Source organism: Zingiber officinale, chromosome 10B (genome assembly GCF_018446385.1).
Source record: "Zingiber officinale cultivar Zhangliang chromosome 10B, Zo_v1.1, whole genome shotgun sequence".
Classification (NCBI taxonomy): domain Eukaryota; kingdom Viridiplantae; phylum Streptophyta; class Magnoliopsida; order Zingiberales; family Zingiberaceae; genus Zingiber; species Zingiber officinale.
The window spans coordinates 5,875,279-5,893,952 of NC_056005.1; the positions used below are offsets into that span (position 1 = coordinate 5,875,279).

General features: G+C 35.1%; 2 protein-coding genes across 2 annotated transcripts; one reads left to right on the plus strand and one right to left on the minus strand.

Annotated features, from left to right (window-relative positions):
• Positions 1–246: 246 nt before the first annotated feature.
• On the minus strand, positions 247–6,285 carry LOC122030008 (eukaryotic translation initiation factor 3 subunit E-like). The gene is made up of 9 exons (XM_042589163.1): positions 6,240–6,285; positions 5,942–6,163; positions 5,710–5,864; positions 5,289–5,516; positions 5,076–5,197; positions 2,969–3,188; positions 1,170–1,312; positions 724–867; positions 247–520 (listed from the first exon to the last, which is right to left on the minus strand). The coding sequence occupies exons 2-9, from the start codon at positions 6,147–6,149 to the stop codon at positions 418–420; spliced, it is 1,323 nt and encodes a 440-aa protein (XP_042445097.1). The 5' UTR covers positions 6,150–6,163; positions 6,240–6,285; the 3' UTR covers positions 247–417.
• An 8,629-nt stretch (positions 6,286–14,914) lies between these two features.
• LOC122030412 (F-box/kelch-repeat protein At1g57790-like) lies at positions 14,915–15,694 on the plus strand. The gene has a single exon (XM_042589617.1). The coding sequence runs from the start codon at positions 14,915–14,917 to the stop codon at positions 15,692–15,694; it is 780 nt and encodes a 259-aa protein (XP_042445551.1).
• Positions 15,695–18,674: the final 2,980 nt, after the last annotated feature.

Consider the following 18,674-nt stretch of genomic DNA (forward strand, 5'->3'; position numbering starts at 1 on the left):
AATGATAAAATCATTACTTTGTAACAAAAAAAAAATAAAGATTTAAATTCTGAAAATAATCTCTTGTAAAATAATAAAATAAGACGAACAATGAATCCTTTACAAATAAAATAAGACGAACAATGAACAATGAATTCTTCTTCATAACCTCGCATAGCGGAAGCATCGTACCCCCTCAAATAAGAATAATTGATAGTAATCCAAGTTTTTCTTCAAGGAGGCAATCATTCCACCAAGGCAAAGACGTTAAAGAAATGTGAAAACAAATCTAGCAATTACAGATATCTCCGCATATGAAAAAAGGTTTACAACAAAAATACCTAAATCAATTTTTTTTTAAAAAAAAAACAATAGTATAACAACAAAAGACTTCGCAATAATCAAAGATTTCATAAGTGATTCAATCAATTGCTTCGGTTAACGAGAAGCTTGAGCAGCTTGTGCAGGTTCCGTGATGTTCTTCGCCAATAAGTACGTCCGCATATTGAGATTCTTCATGGCTTCTATAATCTGTTCATGCCTGGGAAAACAAGAATGCATGAAAATGTAAAGTTCAAAGCGCATGCTAAATACTAACTCCAGAAAATAAGAGCATAGACCAACAGAGATACAATGGAGTATCGGACTTAATACCATTCCTAGAGAAACTATGAATACTACATAGAAATCTAGAAATAGCAATGGAGAACAAGAAATATTCGTGCATCCAGAATGTATACTTACACATTTTGATGAACAACTGGCATGGTTACAGTCCCTGAAACAGCATCTATTTTAGCTTCAAGCTTCGAGTTGCGAATGAGATTTGTTATCCAAACCAGGGCTTCATCATGGGTCATATTCAAGTTCAACTTTTCAGCAAGCACACTGTTACACATCACCAATTTAGCAATTATCAGCAATCCACTTTAATAGCATTGTCATATTAGGTAAACAAAACATTCCAGAAGATAAAACAAATGAATGCAAAATATAATCAATAATCAAAAGTGAAGAATATATATATATATATATAAACCCCTGCAAGTTGCTCAGCCAAGATAATAAAATAACACTATTAGCAGCAGAATAGAATTCCTCACAATATTATCTGTATTTTAAAAAGACAGAAAAGGTTATTTGCTAATGCTAAACATGTTGCAAAAAATCTTGGTATGTGTAGGGCCTACCTGATATCAATACACCGATGGATGCGGCAATAGGTCTCAAAAATAAAGAGACGGGCATTTTCCAGGAATTCATCCCTTAAAGGAACAGTGGTGAAGTTGGAATCTTCAACGCGTTTACCCAGGAAAGGGTCATTCAAAATTACCTAACAGATCAACAAAAATATTTATCTATCATTTTCAAATGAAAGCATGGCAATTTGATCAAACATGCAAGTAGAACCAAATAAAATTTTCCAAAAAGTATGAAGAAACAGAAGTTTCATACAATCTCTGAAGTGAAAACCTAGTGGCAAAATGAATGAGTAGGAGTTTCTTAAGTTTTAAATAATACATGCCAATGAACCTAATAAATGATATTACAAATTCATGTTGATGCAGTAAAATTTCATTGCTCATCACTTTGAACAAGATATTGACCACCTGAAAAGAATTTAGATGACACCATGGATTCTTTATTCATAATTAACTTCCATATGAGGATTGTCGTAGATGCATATCACGCTCACCAATTATGATAGATACAGTATAGCAAAGCGCATCTCCATACAGAAAGGTCTCTTCCAACAGATAAATTCATCCTAAATGTTAGGACCAAAAGAAATTTAGATATCTCCACAATGGTATAATATTGTCAACTTTAGGTCTAAGCCCTCATGATTTTGCTCTTGGGCTTTATCCAAAAGGTTTCATACCAATGGAGATATCTTTCCCTTATAAATCTATGATCTTTCCCATGTATTTTCAATGTGGGACTTTGTTTGCAACCTTGCAACCCAACAATCCCCCCCTCAAACGAAGGATCACAGGCTTCCCGCATCCGATCCTCGACCCACAAGGTCTTCTTGCCCCTCGGTTCACCTAACCTACTAAAACTTCCTTGCCTAGCTACAATTATGACTTCCTTGCTTGATTCGGACATGAGAGTCCCCACTTCATTTGTTCAAGATTAATATTCTACTTACATGGCTCAATTAGATTATAACTCTTGTGCACAGTCGACGGTTAGACCTTCTGGCAATCCGGGCTCTGATATCAATTGTTAGGACCAAAAGAAATTCAGATATCTCTACAATGGTATGATATTGTCCACTTTGGGCATAAACCCTCATGGTTTTGCTCTTACGTTCTACCTAAAAGGCCTCATACCAATGGAGATATCTTTCCCTTATAAATCTATAATCTTTCCCATGTATTTTCAATATGAGACTTTGTTTGCAACCTTACAACCCAACACTAAATACTAACTATTTGGATTGGTAAATTATCTAAATAATGTTTTGCCTACTTGAAGAAAGGGAAGGAAATAGGAGAGAAAGTAATTTGCATGGGGGAAAGGAAAGAAAAAAGAATTTAATTTTCTTAATCCAGTTCCATCTTGGTTTTATTTACTGGAACAAAAGTGAAAAGGAAGAAGTAATTTTACTTTTCCTTTCACTCAAGTTTCAAAAGAGTTTCAAATTATTTCCTGCTCTCTTCCTATGGGAAAAATTGGCAAACTCATCTATTTACATTTATTTCCCTCCAAGTAAGTGTTCATTTGAAACTGTCTTCCCAAAGTTGTTTTAGGCTTCCAAACACCTTACACAAATATGGTCTTCAGTAAGCACATACTCAAATCACATTACACCAATGCATCATCTAATAACTAACTATTTTTCCAATGCAGGTAAAGACACGTTTTAAAAGCAACTTTCCCAAAGTAACTTCCAAATTACTAAAAGACAGAAAAGAGACTAAAATAAATATACTAAATAGAATTAGTAAGGCCAAAGAAAATGCATTACATGATCGGAACTTACTTGCTCACACTCCTTGAGTTTCTTCTGAGCTCCGTCAAAGTCATAATTCACATACAAGGATTCTATGAGTTCTGTTATAGGATCCTTGTAGCACTGCTGCTCTTGTTGAATAACTTTGACCAACTCCTTCAGCATATTTCTCCGTCTTTTGTTGACAATGACAGCAGTGGCAACATAACGGAGAAGGTGAGGTGCATTTGTTTGAATAGCATTCAAGTACCTACAAGATTAAAAAAAAATATGTTCAGGAGACAACTCATTGCTCAAAAATGGAGATTGTTGTTTTAACACGTTGCAATTTCTCCATTCTAATATTGAGCAATTCAGTAAGTCCTCTCTCTTGTAACTAAATCATCATTGTTAGCCAAATCCCTTGAAGGGTTTCCAACAAAACGGGGTTCTATCTATTTGGAGTTACCAACAGTGTTGTTAAAGCCAGATCAGATTGGCCAGTTCAACCAACTAAACCAGGAACCAGTAATAAATCTAGTCTTGTTAGAGAGAAAAAACAGATGCTACATAAACCAGTAGAAACAGTAAAAATCAGTTATATTACCTGTAACCAGTACAATTGTCAAATTGTGTTTCCAACCTACTGGCTAGTCCTCTACTTTCATTTAGAGGATGCCCAATTCTATAATCTAGTTTGCATGCTATTGTCAATTTTTTGATGTTTTCCATTTACTGTTATATATAAATTTTATAAACAAACCTTTTATGCTGAGTTTTTTTTTTCTTTATGTTTACTTATAAATAAATTTCATAAAATTTGAATAATGAACCATTAATTAAAATATTTCATATATATATATATATATATATGAAGTAGGTTTTACTATACCTATAAAAGTTGTAAATGAAAACTGCTGTCATTATTTTGAGTCAACAGTTTGACTAGATTTATAATTATATTTTATAACAAAAAGAATATCTAGTGTTATTTTCCCAATTAACCAATTCAACTAGTCAAGCCAATGACCCATTAGACTTACCAGTTCAATAAACTGGTCAGTTTTCAAAACATTGATTACCAATTACAAAGCTAATCCTGTGAATAAGAGCATCCACATCATTTACCCTAAATTATACCTTAAATTTTACATTTTGCATTAAAAAAATATCAGCATCAATTACCCTAAATATACATATTATGAATAGTACTTTTCTAAATTTAGATAATGGATTTCATTCTCTAAATATTAAAATAATATTTCTCTCTCCTCCCTCTAATAATAAAAGATTTCTCTCTCCTCCATCTGATAATAAAAAATAAAGAAGGAAAGAGAAAAATAATTAAAAAATATATATATGGTAAATTATAGGGAAATTGATGCGTTGTGTGGTGAAAAGTGGATATCTAATTTCAATAAAGTAGTTCTTTTACTTTAGATTTTGGATGAGGATTCTAATGTGGATGCTCTAAGCTTTCTAAATCTCTATTATGTCAAAGCCAAATACTCAAAACTCTACAAATATTTATTTTCTGGATTTTGTACCACTTTGAAAGATTGTTTCAGATATCTTATCTAAAAAATACATCAGAATGTACCACACTTTCTAACTTATGTAGCACTTCTAAATATTGTTTCACAAATCTTATGAAACAAAAAATAGGTTATACAAAAGGAAATTGTAACAAGCCATTCAAAAGATAACTTGAACATGTCCTTACCATCTCAACTGATTTAAGATTCAATGCAAGTAATCAGAACAATAATTAAAGATAAGCCCACTAGGCGACAGTTGCAGAAAGCTCACTAACTAAATCCATAGTCATCAAATAAGCTTTATATAATCAGCCAGGAGCTTCTAAGCTGATCTGCACTGGTTACTGAAATGTGAAAAGTGGTGTGATATGGAAGTGAAAGTACAAGAACAAAAAGGTAATGAATATAAAGAAGGCTACTGAAACTCAGTTAATAAGTAAAAGGACTAATATAAAAAAAACACACACAAGCGTGTAACAAGATTGATACAGTAGTGGGGGGCAATGGTAAAATGTATATAAAGGGCACATCATCTTTCATGAGAACAATTGGTCAGTTAAAATGGACTATTAATAAAAAATGAGAAAAAGAAAATTTAGCTGAACTGGACAAAGGCACACCTGTCCTGGAAGAATAAATCAATGATACTATTTCTTCCATTTTCATGGTTAAAGAATATGAAAAGGCTCCAATGCATCAACCAGATCCTGTTCTGCAGATGATTTAAAGGAGAAGAAAAGCTCTGCACACAATGCAAACATAACAGAAAGAATTACAATGAGCAACATAACACTTCCAGGAAGAAACTCTATGCATTAAATAAGAAATAGTACCTTTGAATCAATTATCTCTTTAAGACGATTGAGCTCCTCAAGAGCAATATCCCAATTTTGCATTAAAATCTCTGCAGCAAGTTTTCCCCACAGCGCACTCAAACTTCTCTCACTATTAGTGCACAGGGCACGATATTGATATAAATAATCTGCAGCGCCTGAATAGTTACCACACTCGAATTGGAACTTTGCATACTGATAGAGAGCCTCAATCTGATCAGCACCAATCTAATCAATGGGAAACGAGAAAAACATTTGTCATATACTAATAAATAACACCTTTTTGCCATTCATTGTCTGAAATTTGACAAATTATAGCAGTAGCCTATCAAGACCACAAACTTTATTGACAGCAAACAGATATTACGTCGTTTAGATGAAAATCGTCCCACTTTAAATGAATGAATTCGAAATGTCAAACCTGAAAACGGTCTTGGAGCATTTGGATGTTGTACTGTCTGTCAGGCCTCAATTCCTGGACCAAGTTAGCATCTTGAAGGAAGGAGATGAGCGGCGCAGCGGACTCTTCGAGGGATTTCAGCCTAGCGACGACCTCCACCCTCCTATCCACCATTGCTGCAAAACCCCCCAAAATGTCACACTACATAAACTAAAAAAACAAAACGAGGATAAACAAAGGAAGCCAAGAGGACCTTGGGGCACATCTTCTGTATGGTAAAGGGCCTTATGGATGTCCATGGCGTAGTCGACCATGTTGGTGTGGGAGAGAAGCTGGATCTTGGCCTTGAGAATCTCATCGTTCGCGTACAACTCTCGCTCCTGCAAAAACTCGAGGAGCGGGAAGACAAGGTGACGATCGAAGTGAGGCGCGATACGAGAAGTTAGATCGTAATCTGCCATGCGCTGGGTCGTTTCTGCAGATTGGAGATATGAAAGCCGGCGATAGAAGATACGGGTTAGGGTTTGCGCGGATAGATGAGAAATCCTTACCGATCTCTTGTTAATTTTAGCAAAGCGTTAACGGACTCGATGCGGAAATTACATTGAAGACTTTTTTTAATATAAGATATTAAAAATTTTAAAAATTAGCAAATTTTTTATGTAATTAAATAAACAGTGTAAACCTATTGCAGTTGTCCTAATATTTGTCAATCAATACCTGTATGGCTGTATTTATTAAAGCATAAAAAACAATTCAAAATAGTTAATAGTATGTATTTAAAAAACATCCTTCATAATTCTGGAATCATCAGAATAGCCTTATCACTAATCCTTGTTTGGGAGAAGGGGAGGGGAGGATAACTAAGGGGAAGGGGAAGGAAAATCCAAATTTTGTTTGTTAGGGAGTGGGGTGTAAGAAAATCCTCCATGAAATGGGTAAGGAAATGTAAAGCTTCCCCTTCCAATTTTATCTGTTTCATAATATTAATTTCCTTTCTCTTGCCTTGTTTTCACTTCCTCTTCGCATAGTCATTGCCTCACCTTCTCCTCTTTCTCAATCTCCCCTAATCGTCGCGGCTTCCGCCATGGCCTTCTCCGCATGAGATCAATTGATGACTCAGCAAAAGAGTTCCTTCTTTGGTAGCAGAAGCGACGACGGTAGTAGAAGTGAAACCATTAAAAAGAACAACTAAAGCAGTAGAGTCTTTTGTAGCATAACTCCGATCCCCCAAATAACTCTAAACCTATGAAGAAGGCCAAATCGTAGTCGGTCGCAACCTAACGGCCAGCAACACCATTTCGACATCGACGTGCCTCCGTAGCCTGCGGACAGTGGCGGATCCAGAAATTCATATATGAAGAGGTGATTTTTACGTGGAACAAAGGACGGTATCTCCTATCTCCACTGGTGAAATCTCATACTATTAGGAGTTCCATTACCGGTAAGGGAGGTGACTGTCGATGCTGCCCCCCCTCTGGATCCGCCCCTGCTTACGGAGGAGGACGGCACGTTGATAGTCAAATAGGAGGAGCTGAAGCCTAGGTCTCCAACTTTAGACTAATTTATCATTTAATTACATTGAAATTCTCCCTATCATCGCCAATTCACTAGTTCCTGCTTGAGTTGTGTTTTAGGAAATGATGGTAAAAAATGAAAAATCATGTTGGGAGACTTGGACAGTATTAGTTTATATTATATTTTGATGTAAATTAAGTACTCTTGTTACTCAAATTCCTATCTGAATTAGTTCCAGTAAAACAAGATGTTTAATTGTCATGTCGATAGTACCGACACAAGTTGTTGAAGATATTTACAAGAAGGGAATTTGGAAGAAAGAAAAAAAAAAGTTAGAAAATGTAATCTTATCTTATCCATAAGAATATAATTTTATATATTTAACTTTTCTTATCTTCTTTTTTTTTCTGTCAAATAAGATAATACGTCACTACAAAAAATAAGATATTTTGGGATAAAATTGGGGACGAATTTTAATAAAAAAATTCGTTGTAAAAAATTTAGGGACAAAATTTGGGATGAAAATTTTTTCGTCCCAAAATGGTTGATGTCAACTTTTGGAACGAATTATTGATTGTTGCAAATCTGGGAACGAATTTAGGGACGAATTTGACGACGAATAAAATTTTCGTCCCCAAATTCGTTGCAAAAAAGTATACAAATTTGCAACAAAAATTATTTTTGTTGCAAACTTAGGAACGAATTTGGGGACGAATTCACATAAATTTTCCGCCACATTTGTCTCTATTTTTGCAACAAATTTGGGAACGAATTTAGGGACGAATTTGGCGACGAATAAAATTTTCGTCCCCAAATTCGTTGCAAAAAAGTATACAAATTTGCAACGAAAATTATTTTTGTTGCAAACTTAGGAACGAATTTGGGGACGAATTCACATAAATTTTCCGCCACATTTGTCTCTATTTTTGCAACAAATTTGGGGACGAATTCGGTGACAAATTATATTTTGTTGCCAAGTTTGTCCCTAATATTGCAATGAATTTGGAGACAAATTCGGTGACAAAATTTTTTTTGTTGCCATTTTTGTTCCTAAGTTTGCAACGAATAATAAATTTGTTGCAAAACTGGCAACGAATTTGGCAACAAAAACTTGCCAAATTCTTTGATAACCATAAGATAAATTTTCGTCCCAGAATTCGTCCCAAATTCTGGGACGAATTTTGTTGATTCGTCCCAGAATTCGTCCCAGAATCTGGGACGAATTCTGTGACGAAAATAATTTTGCCCCAAATTACGATAGAATTGGGACAAATCATTTTCGTTGCCAAATTCGTCCCTATATCAAATATTTTTTCCCAGCTTCAATTTATTTCTGCAATACAATCCAAATACATAAAAACCACAAATAACAAATAATATGCATTCAACACATCCTAATTTAACATTCAACACATCCTAATTTAACATTCAACACATCAACTCATAATTCAAGAAATATAAAGAGTTCAACAAAGTTTACAAGATCCATCTTGTTCAACAAAGTTTACAAGTTCAACAACCCAATGTTTTATAAGTCCATCATCCATCCAACAACACTAAGAATACATATAGTCATCTTCGTGTGCCACAAAATCTTTGATCCCCATCAAATCTCCTTTGCTTACATAACAACAAACAAATAAACTAGATTATGTGTAACAAGAAAGATTGTAAATATTATACGATATGGCCATGTAAAAAGAATAATTGGAAACAAAACATAAATATGAAATTCCTTAAACATTCTAATAAAAGCCCTAATTCTAATAAAAGTCATATTTACCAACGATATGAATCATCCATGTCATAACAACGGTAAATAAAATTATAAGCATTATTTTGAAGCTAAGTACATGTATCGTAACTATGATACAACCTAATATAATTGGCACATCATATAGAGAGAAAGAGAGAGAGATCTTGTGAAGTATGGTATTAGGGTTCAAATTTTCTCACTTAGTTAACTTTATTTTTCATTTTAATTTGCTGAATTTATAGTTTTGTCTTTGGTTGGTATTTAATGTAAACTAAAGGATGTTTAAAATAATTGTTCCTTTCATTGTGTTAACTAGTTGACAATTTCATATGAATAACTTTAGCACATTTTTAACAACTCTTTGCAAAATATTAAGGTAGGAGGATGCATCGTTATCTAGTAAAGAATTTTAGAATAGTGTGATGTAATTCTAGATGAAATATAGAACTTTTATGTATCCACATAGTTTTGAGACTGTACATAGATCAAATTAAGAACTTTTATGCATCATTATCATTGAAGACAAAACAAGAAAGAGCTGCTTATCAAAAAGAAGGAACACAATTAAACAACTATTTAAAGCTAACTTTAACATAATTATTTAAAGTTAACTTTATATAATTAAACAACTATAACATAATTATTTAAAGCTAACTGTATATATAGATCAGTAAATACATATTAATGAACTTAGGGATACCGAAAAGAGGTGAACAAATACAGTTGTCTTCAACTACAGTGAGATCACACCAAATTGAGACATGCACAAACAACATTATCAAATCAGGACAAAAATAAAGTTAGGGTATTAGAAACTCCATTCATATTGCCTAGTTATGCTTTAATTTTGTTACTGGTACACAACTAAGAATCATATAGATTAGTCTACGTCAAAGATAAGTCATCTCATACATTGACAATGGAATAGTGCAAGAAGACAACAGACTTAACCTACAAATGGCAGAGTTGAAAAGTTAAAAAACCATTGATTAATGTGTAAAGCAGTAAACATGAGAAAAAAAATTCATCATACATTATTAAAATCATCAAAAATCATCACCGCCATCATCGTTATCATCGTAGGCATCATCATCGTCGTCATTGGGAGGATTTTGACTTTGAGCGGAGCTCAACTGAAGGTGTTTCATGATTAATTCTTGTTGTCGGCGCATATCTCTAATATCTTTCTCCAAATTAGCCTGTTCTAGGTCTCTTTGCACTCTTTCTTGGTCTCTTTGCGATATTATTTCCTTCAGATGGCTAACCTCATCAGTCAAGGTATTTATTTGGGTCGTAAGTGCTGATGTGGAGGAAGAAGTTCCAACTAATCTTTGGGTTCTACTCAAGAAACTCATCCCCAATATTCTTCCCCCTTTTGGTCCTCCACTGGCCTCTAACCATAACTCAAATTATTGCCAACAGACTCCTCAGACCCCTGACTATCGACACCAGCTTGTGAGCATGTTTGAGCTAGCTCGAGTTGATCATATTTTTCCTGTTTTGTAAAACACATACGATATTGATTAGATATAATAGAAACACATATAATATTAAGACAATAATGGTAGCTAACTAATTAAATTTAAACCATATATTAAGGTAAAATAAATATTACCTTGACTGCTTTTGCTCTCGCCCCACTCCATGTGTTATTTTTTTTTTAAAAGTGCGAGTGAAAGTATCAATGAAAGAAGGCTCCTTCCCAGTCTCCTTGGTCTAAAAAAATATTATTTCAAATAATGAAATAATTTGATATATATTAAAAAGTTGTGAAAGAGTGAAACAATTACCATTCTCCGTCTATGCTCATCTATGTTAATGGAGCCTCCCGCATATATAGCACTTGAGTCACCATAATTGTGAGATTGATTCATTTTATTCAGGTCACTCCTTTGTTTACTTTCCTCCGTTGCCCAAAATATAGTGATCCTCTCCCAATTTTCTTCAGTGATGAAATTTGGTTTTTTCCCCCGACTCTTTGCGTGACTTAATACATGTCTAATGTGATCGCCACATTTCTTTTTAAATATTCTTCGTATCTCCATTTCGTCATTCGGGTCCCAATTATTTAAGCGCTGAAATAGAAATTTATTTTATTATATAATCACTGTAAAATTGAAGTAAACTCAAGAAAATATACTTTGAACTCGCTCCACCAAAGTTGTTTTGTGGCTGGTGGAGTGCTTGAATATGTCAAAGAATCCCCTCCCCAATGGTTGTTCACGATTCTATTTATTTCTCGAACAACTTGTACCGGATTTTCAAAGCTGCATTAAATTACAAAATAACGATGTTAAATAATTAAGATAGGTCTAAAAATAAAATATTTTATAGTACTTACGAATCACCGATGGGGACTAAAGGAGCTCTATCATTCCTAAACTCAGCAAATGAGTTTCTTGCTGAGTCAGGAGGATCTGAGTGGACAGGTAACTGCTCTGGGTAAGGTTCTTGTGGCGGCGAATATGAAACCGGTGCAGAAGGTACATGAGATGGGCCCGGCTGATGAAGGGGTGGCATAGGTACACTGGCAGGGGAATATGATGCCGGTGGAGAAGACACATGGGATGGGCCTGCCTGAGTAGGGGGTGGCATAGGTTCACTGACAGGTGATGGATGTGTCTGGTCCTGTGGTCGCCGTCTACGTCCACCACGTCGAAATATATGCTAGAAATTTCAATAATTTAATAAAGTTAATTACAGATCTGATACATAACAAAGGATAATTAAAAACTTACCATTTTTATGTAAATATTATGGAAAAGGGTGGAGGGGAAATTTATGAAATGTGACCTCTGATGACCTGTAGGAACAAATAAAATGTGTTAACAGATAAAGTAAATCAAATTATAAAAGAGACAGTATATACAATAAAATATGGGAAATTTCTTTAAATAAGCTAACAAAACTTACCCATCATCAAAAATCAAAGTCATCATTGTCATTATCATCATCCTCCTCCTCCTCCTCCTCCTCTTCCTCTTCCTCCTCCTCTTCCTCTTCCTCTTCCTCCTCCTCATCATCATCAATTTCACTTCTATCTACGTTGATTACTACACCGTTGGGATCTCGTAAAGTTGGAATAATATATTCCTCAGTCTGAAAGGTGTTTGAAACTTCCTCTTGTTGATATGCAATGTTTTCCCAACGTGACTCAATTTTTTTTCGTGCTTTAGTTTTACAAACAGCCCACCAATCAATCTTATCGCGTTTCAAACTCGGATATGAAGAATAGAATACTTGAATTGCTTGTTGTGCCAACACAAATGGTTCATATCTCTTATAAAATCTCTTATGATTTATTTCAACTAAATTATAATGTGGATGCACTTTCATCCCTCTAACAGGGTCAAACCAGCGACACATAAATAATATAACTTGCATTTGTGGTCCTGGGTATTCTACTTCTATAATTTCATCCAACAAACCATAAAAATCATTGCTTGCACCTCCTTCATTGGATGACGATACGCACACCCCACTATTCATGGTATTCTTGCCTATTCCATAGTCTTGAGTATGAAAATTATATCCATTTATGAAATATGCTGGCCAAGTGCGTACGCATGAATTTGGACCCCATGACAGATGGATTAGCCATTCTTGCTCAAGGTGAGCTTGATTAGCTTGAACCTAAGGTCAAAACACAAATTGTTAAAAGTATGCATATGTATCAACAAAATATAGATTTTTTACTTACATATGATTTGAACCATGCAGCAAATTCTTCTTCACAAAATCGATCGAACTCTTGTGTCGATAATTCAGAATATAAGTTGGTAAATATCCTACTCAAAAAAACATATTGTTACACAAACAATTGAAATATATATATATATATATATATATACATACTCGTAATATGATGATACTTCTGGACAATTTAGTAAAATATATGTTTGGGCTGCCGCCATTCTTTACCAGTTAAGTATCTTTGTTTACATGGTCCACTTGGTCGACCAAGGTAGTTAAAAATTGAAAATGAGGTAACATTTGGATCAATAGGACCCTCATCATTTCTGCCCGCTCTTCGCCTTTTGCATTGAACATGAGGTTCAAAATAATATGATGCAAAAGTGGTGACTTCCTCCACAATGTATGCATTAACAATAGAGACTTCAACTCGTGCTTTATTTTTCACCTTTTTCTTCAAATGATATAAGAATCTGTTGAAGATATATAAAATTATATTAAATATATATATATAAATGATCCAGGAGTAGAAGTATTTTTTTTTTTTGCATTCAAACAGTCGAATTATACAAATAAGACACTCTACCTTTCAAATGGATACATCCACCGAAAATAGACGGGTCCTCCAACTTTGGCCTCATATGGCAAGTGAATCAAAAGATGCTCCATGGAGTCAAAAAAAGAGGGTGGAAATATTCACTACAAGAATTTTTGCATTCAACAACACCCAATAGACAACGCTTTTTAATAAAAACGTTGTCGTTCTTTGTTTTACAACGCTTTTAGTGAAAAGCGTTGTCTATGGTATTTACTTTTTACTAAAGACAACGGTTTTTAATGAAGTGTTGTCTTTAGTGTTGTTGTTTATGGTCAAAGACAACATTTTTTTAAAAAACGTTTTTTAAAGTGTTGTGTATGTTTCCCCTAAACTCACTTAAAATAAATTCGCAGCCCTCGCTTTGCTAAACTCTAAACCCTCAACGCGCGCGCCTTCTCCTCACCACTCCTCTCCACGAGTTCTCCTCTCCACTCCTCTCCACGAGTGCCTTCTCCTCTCCTTCTCCTCTCCACGAGCGCCTTCTCCTCTCCACTCCTCTCCACGAGCGCCTTCTCCTCTCCACGAGCGCCTTCTCCTCTCCTTGCCGCGTGATCTCCTCTGAACCCTAATCTCGACCCAAATTCCTCACGCAAAACTCCTCACGCCGGCCCAACTCCTCCAAGTCGAGATCCCTAATCTCGCATTTCCCCATCTCCTCAATCAAAGTCAGCTTACCCTTCCTAATCTTCTCACGGCTCCTCAACTCCTCTGAACCCTTCGATCTTAGTTCCTTCCTCGCAGAGCAGATTCGAGAGTAGGAGGAACGGAAGAAAGAAAGGTAAAATTTCTTCCATCCCTCTAGAATAAGTGTCTGTATATTTTATATAATTTAAAATAATTAACATGTTAATTAAATTTGAGAAAAATATCTATATATTTTACTACAACATTCTATTAATCTTTGAAAAATGATTAGTATGCTCGGAGGGTTAAAGGATGACACATTGGAGCAAGCTTAAAAACAAGGTTAAGGACTTAAGGACATCAAGATTAAAAACTGAAGTCATCAAAGATATGAGAAATTTTAAGTGATGTGTAATTTTGGATATATATTTTTTTTTCTTTTGGGCAATATTATTTGAGATGATGCGTGTAACTAGATATGGATACTGCCTAGTGAGTTGCTTGAAGCTTATTTAAATAAGATCCATCTTAATTTTCATCCTAAAATGACATTAAGATGGCAAGTCACGGTCTTGTCGTGACCCCACTGACTATCACAATGCAATCTTGCAAAAAAAAGAAAAAAAAACATTAACCAATTTATCAATATTTCATATTGTAAATGCATATTTAACTATTACGCATAAATTTAAATTATATTTAAGGTAAAATAAAATTAAAATGATAAAAGATCTCGCTATATATTTTTCCAACTAAAAAGGAAATGAATTTGACACAAATCAAACAAGTAATCCTAATTTTCTAAAAAAAAAAATAAACATATAGAATTAGAAACACTTCATATCAAATATAAATTTAAAAAGGATTTTTTTTTTTAATTCTATTTTAAAAATAATTTACATAAATAGAAGCGCACCTTGATTGCAGTAACAAGGGCGCACCTTATCTTTGCCCTAGCCCTAAACCCTAGCCAATTCGCCTGTTGCCTTTTGTGTAGCCGCCTGCCGCCGTCGCCTTATCACCATCATCTCTTCTACATGTCTGCTTATTGGTCGGAGATTCCTACGGATCTCTTATACTCGATCCTGTCCAAGCTCTCGATCCCCGACCTCTTTCGGTGCGCCGTCGTATGCTCGCGTTGGTTCGCCGTGGTCGATAAGGTCCGTCGCGGCCCCGGTGATCAGTGCCCGCAGATCCCATGGCTTGTGCCTGAGAATCGAAGCCTCATAAACGGAGAAGATAATGATCAAAACACTTACAACTTCTTCAGCTTATCGGAGGGCCGCGAGTATGAGATGCCAAGCCACGCTCCTCTAGTCTGCGGGAACATCGTCAGATCTTCTCATGGTTGGCTCATAGCCACCAACGATGTCCGTATTCAGCTCCAAAACCCTATCACCGGCGTTCAGATAGACCTTCCCTCGATTCCTACCTTGGACGACCGGAATTTAATGGCCATGAAAGCGGTGTTGTCCTCAGATCCCTTTAGAAGCGGAGATTTCAGCGTCGTCTTCGTATTCTTCTGCTCTTCTATGCGGAAAGACTTCTTGTTCTTCGTTAGCGCAGGAGATGAGAAGTGGACGATGATCCCTACAACTCTATATTACTTCGACGACATAGCCTTCTACAATGGCAAGCTCTATGCGGTGTCACAATCCAAAGAAGATAACGCGGTGATCGTGGCGGCGTACGATCTCACCGAGCCGGATTCGACTCAGAGGGGGATGTTGGTGATGCCTCTGTCTGACATTTGGGATTTTACTTCCAACTTGTACTTTTTTTGCGTGCCTTCAGGTGGCTGTATAAAAAGATGGTGAAAGATACCAAGACAAAGAAATTCAGATTTATGAATCCTCACAAACTCCCATATCTGGCAAAAACGGCACAAGACAAATCAGTTAAGCTTGAAACCCTGAATCAAAGGGCAACTCTTTTAGCAGATAAGCTGACAAGTGCATCAACAGATCAACTAGTGTTAGTGCCATGTAATGTCGGGTAAGCAAGAAGTAAAACATCACTTTCAATTGTTTCCTTTCGATAATTTATTCAATTTTATGATCTAATCCTATGTATTTGCCTAGTTTCCATTGGAATCTTAGTGTTATTGAACCTTACAAGGATGCTATTTACCTGCTGGATTCCCTAAGTTGCCGCATTCGCGATGATGATTCAAAATACGTAATGGAAATGTGAGTTCAGATTTCTTTTAGTAAATATTTATTATAATAAAAATCTTATTTAACAAATATTCTTAACGTATGAAGGGCCTTAAAATTGTTTAATTCAACCAAGGGAAGGAAAGGTAGGAAAAATGTTAAGTGGGAAGTAGTTAAGGTATGTGTACTTTTGTTTAACATATATTGTAATGTGTATAATTTTCATTAACAATTTGACTCTAATTACTATATATAGGCTCCTCAACAACCGGATGCGAAACAATGTGGTTTTTTTGTGATGCGATTTATGAGAGAAATTATTGAAGAAGTTGAGACTATTGAGAGAGATTCGCTGCAATCAATAGTAACATTATTTAGCTTATCTCAAATTATTTGACATAAACTATTTAAAATTGCAAAGTGATCAGTGTTGATTATTTTTTCCATTAACATAAATTGTGTATGCTCACAGTTCACAAAAATAGGGTACTCTCGTGAACAAATTGATGAGGTTCGGTCCGAGTTGGCGGAGTGCATACAAGATCATATTTATGAATAGGTATGGAATGATAGTTGCCATAATTCTATTTAGATTTAAGTTCATGGAATGGTGGTTTTTTTTGGTGGAATCATAGTTAATGCCAATTTTTTTGATGCAGTGCATAGTTACCAGATCGACCTTGAGCAGTTGACCCCAAAGAAAAGTTGTCACTGAAGTTTAAAAACTTGTGAAAATTTTTAGTGAATGATGATGTTTTGTGAATGATGATGTTTTGGAAAAATTATCACTTAGGTGAAAGGATGTTTTCTGGATTAATATGCAAGTACAAAGCACTGTATTATATGTTATTCTGTAAAGTTCTGTCAGTGTAAATTATCTAGTTTCTTTATCTAGCTTTTGTTCCACTATTGGGTTTGTTTTTCTAATAATTACTCGTGCAGCAAAATACTGAGCAAGAAGCTGTAGATCTTATAATCAGGTAAAGTAGAAAAAGTTAACTACTTCATTATGCTTTCATCTTAGTATTTGTATATTTGATTTGTCTTCTTTGAACCAGCTTCAAGTCAAAAAGCCAGATCCTCTAGATAGCTGTTAAAAATAAGGTATTATTTGGTTTGTCAGTGATCTTAATATTTGGTAATATTTGGTCTTTGATGCTCACGACAGAGTTCCAACGCTGCATGATTACCTTGTTCAAGCAGATTGCTCGCTGCCTCAGTAGCTCGCATTTTCAGGTTTGTTTCATCATTGATATTCCTTCTTTTTAGTGTTCTATATTAAAAGGAAATACTAACTGTCGATGAGATTGTTATCCTCTTGCTTGAACATGAACCAAAGTATATAAATTTGACCTTTTGATCTGAAAGTATAAAAAAAAGTTAATTGGATACTAGTTTTTTATTTTTTTTTGCAATTGCATTTGTTGTATTTTCATATGTTTCTCAGTGAACTTCTAAACAATTCTTTTTTCATTAATTTATTAAGGCTTATTATAAGTTTCAGTTTGATGGTGCAAATTGTTTTCTTTTGTAATTCATCTGTTTTTTCTTTGGGTTAGGAAAGTTGAATTGAATCCCTTGATAGTTGTTTCATAGGTTTGTTCCATTATTTTCCAAGACGTACTGGAATCACTATCAATAGCCCTCAAGGACTGTTTACAACCTTGCAATCAAATTAATTGGACTTATAATCTAATGTATGGTCATCTGGAGCATGAATATTGGAGGATTCATGAATGACTCTTTGGATGATGAATGTATGTCATTTAATATTGGTTCATGTATTTATTTAGATACATCTTGAGTATTCCTATAAATACCCTATGTATTTAACAATTCAAAGATGAAGAAAATCGAAGTAGTTGAACACTAACACTTGGACGCCAACATTTTGAGTTGGCGCCTAGATTTGACCATCTAATAGACACGGCTAAAGGATCAACTTCTATGAACACCCTTAATAACTTATACAGATATTTGTGAACAATTAGGTTGGTGGCTATCATTTATCCTCCCTTTTTGTTGTTTTTTCCATGTACCCAATGCAGCTTTCATTTCAAAGGTTCCAAGCTGATGAACAAGGATGGGTGGACACAATCAAGTCAGTGCGATTTGGAGGAGCTGTCAGGATTAGTACCATGGATTGGCTTGGGCAATCTCAATATTTGCGTCAAACTGTCTTCTGGCCTTCCCTATCATCTGCAGCATCTGAGGTATACTATGCACATTTACCGTGAATTTTCCTTATTGAGCTTGGGCTAGTGACGGTTATGAATGTATTTTATTTCTAGAACCGTATAAGCAAGTGTTCGTGCATCTAGTTTTATAACAATGCACTTCGTATCTTTGATCTAAAAAGCTTCTGAAACAAGTCATCTTCTCCAAGCATGCCCTGGTCAACATGCTAGTCACCTACTGCAGTCATTTCCTCGATGGCACGGATGAATACCTGAAATCCATCCTCTACTCCACCATTCTTTGCCACTCCTCAAGCCGAAACAACTGCAAAGGTAGAGTCAACATCAAGTATTACATTGTGCCTGGCTACAAGAAGACCGGGGCCGCAAAATCCAATAAAGACAGGTCAAACATCAAGTAGCATTTTGTAACTTATTCCTCTTAGGTTATATGCTTGGTTAAT

Coding starts and splice junctions, on each gene's coding strand:
- LOC122030008 (XM_042589163.1), bottom strand. CDS start 6,149: ATGGCAGATTACGATCTAACTTCTCGTATCGCGCCTCACTTCGATCGT. Junction 5,517..5,709: donor TGCTCCAAGACCGTTTTCAG/GTTTGACATTTC, acceptor CCCATTGATTAG/ATTGGTGCTGATCAGATTGA. Junction 3,189..5,075: donor GATTTATTCTTCCAGGACAG/GTGTGCCTTTGT, acceptor TTAATCTTGTAG/GTACTTGAATGCTATTCAAA.
- LOC122030412 (XM_042589617.1), top strand. CDS start 14,915: ATGTCTGCTTATTGGTCGGAGATTCCTACGGATCTCTTATACTCGATC.